General features: G+C 49.8%; 1 protein-coding gene across 1 annotated transcript; it reads left to right on the plus strand.

The window, feature by feature from the left end:
* Nucleotides 1-7: 7 nt before the first annotated feature.
* On the plus strand, nucleotides 8-196 carry PPTG_24689 (hypothetical protein; the record flags this gene model as incomplete). The annotated part of the gene is made up of 1 exon (XM_008918225.1): nucleotides 8-196. A coding segment is annotated over one exon (189 nt), but the record flags the coding sequence as incomplete, so codon positions are not given.
* Nucleotides 197-1114: the final 918 nt, after the last annotated feature.

Genomic DNA, 1114 nt, shown 5'->3' on the forward strand with positions numbered 1-1114 from the left:
GGGAGTGCGTGCAAATGTGGATCACCGCTACGACGAAGCTGCTGGAGAATGGCAGCTCTACATTGCCTGGCGTGGGCTTGATGACAGCGAGAACTCATGGGAGCCTTTCGCCTCCATCTACTCGGATGTTCCAGCCCTCGTTCGCAGCTATGCCCAAACCTACGGCCGCAGTATTTTGGAATCGTTGCTTCAGTAGTCGTGGCAGCAGACGTCGGGGGCAGTGAAGCGCTGGAGGCGTTGAGTGAGCAGTCAGCTGCCGCAACACGATGGCGGTGGCATCGACGGAGGCGCTACTGACAGCAACCGACATAGCTGGAGAACCGCATCATCATTGGAGCTGCGCAATCGACTACGTGCTGCCGCGTCAACAGCGGCACCGTATAATCGAAGCCAACGGTTGGTCCTGCTCGGTGGCGAGTGCTGCTCCCCTGTAAGGAAAGAGAAGTAGGAACTAAGACCGTGAATCTTCTTGTTAATGGATCTCACTTCGCAATTTACTTTCAAGCGCTTAACTAGCTACACACTCCCACATTCGGGCTGGCTGTGGCAATCAATCCATTGCCCCCTATATGACTGAATCTTATCGTTGGAAACACGAAGACCTTAGCTATTAACCATGGAATATCACTAGAATCCACCAGTGTGTTGTCGAAGAGGGGCTGTCTGAAATTTGCACCCGCTTCTGACTGCCCTCCCCCTGTGTTGTGCTGGATAAGTTAAGGTGGACGCCATGCGACCGATAAGCTACAATACCAGAACACCCGCGTAAATTTTTTGTATGAAGGTAGATCAATCCTAATTGAAATCTATATTGCTCAGGCTGAAACTTTCATTGCAAGCGGCGCTTGGAAAGCTATCTTCAACTACCCAGTAAACACTTTACCTCCTATATTACGCATGAACAAAAATACAAGTAGCGTTCAGACTCCCGAATGGAATCCAAAAAGGCACTCCTGCAAGCCGAAGGAAGTTCCCTACGACGCTGGTCGTGGCGCATAATCGTCAGCGTGGCCTGCCAGGCAGGGTTATGTTATTAATGGTGTAGTCATTTAGTGCTTTATCCTTAAATTTCGATATTGTTAGCTACATGTTGCATTTACTGCGAAATTCTCAT

Source organism: Phytophthora parasitica (assembly GCF_000247585.1).
Source record: "Phytophthora parasitica INRA-310 unplaced genomic scaffold supercont2.160, whole genome shotgun sequence".
NCBI classification, from domain to species: Eukaryota; Oomycota; class Peronosporomycetes; order Peronosporales; family Peronosporaceae; genus Phytophthora; species Phytophthora nicotianae.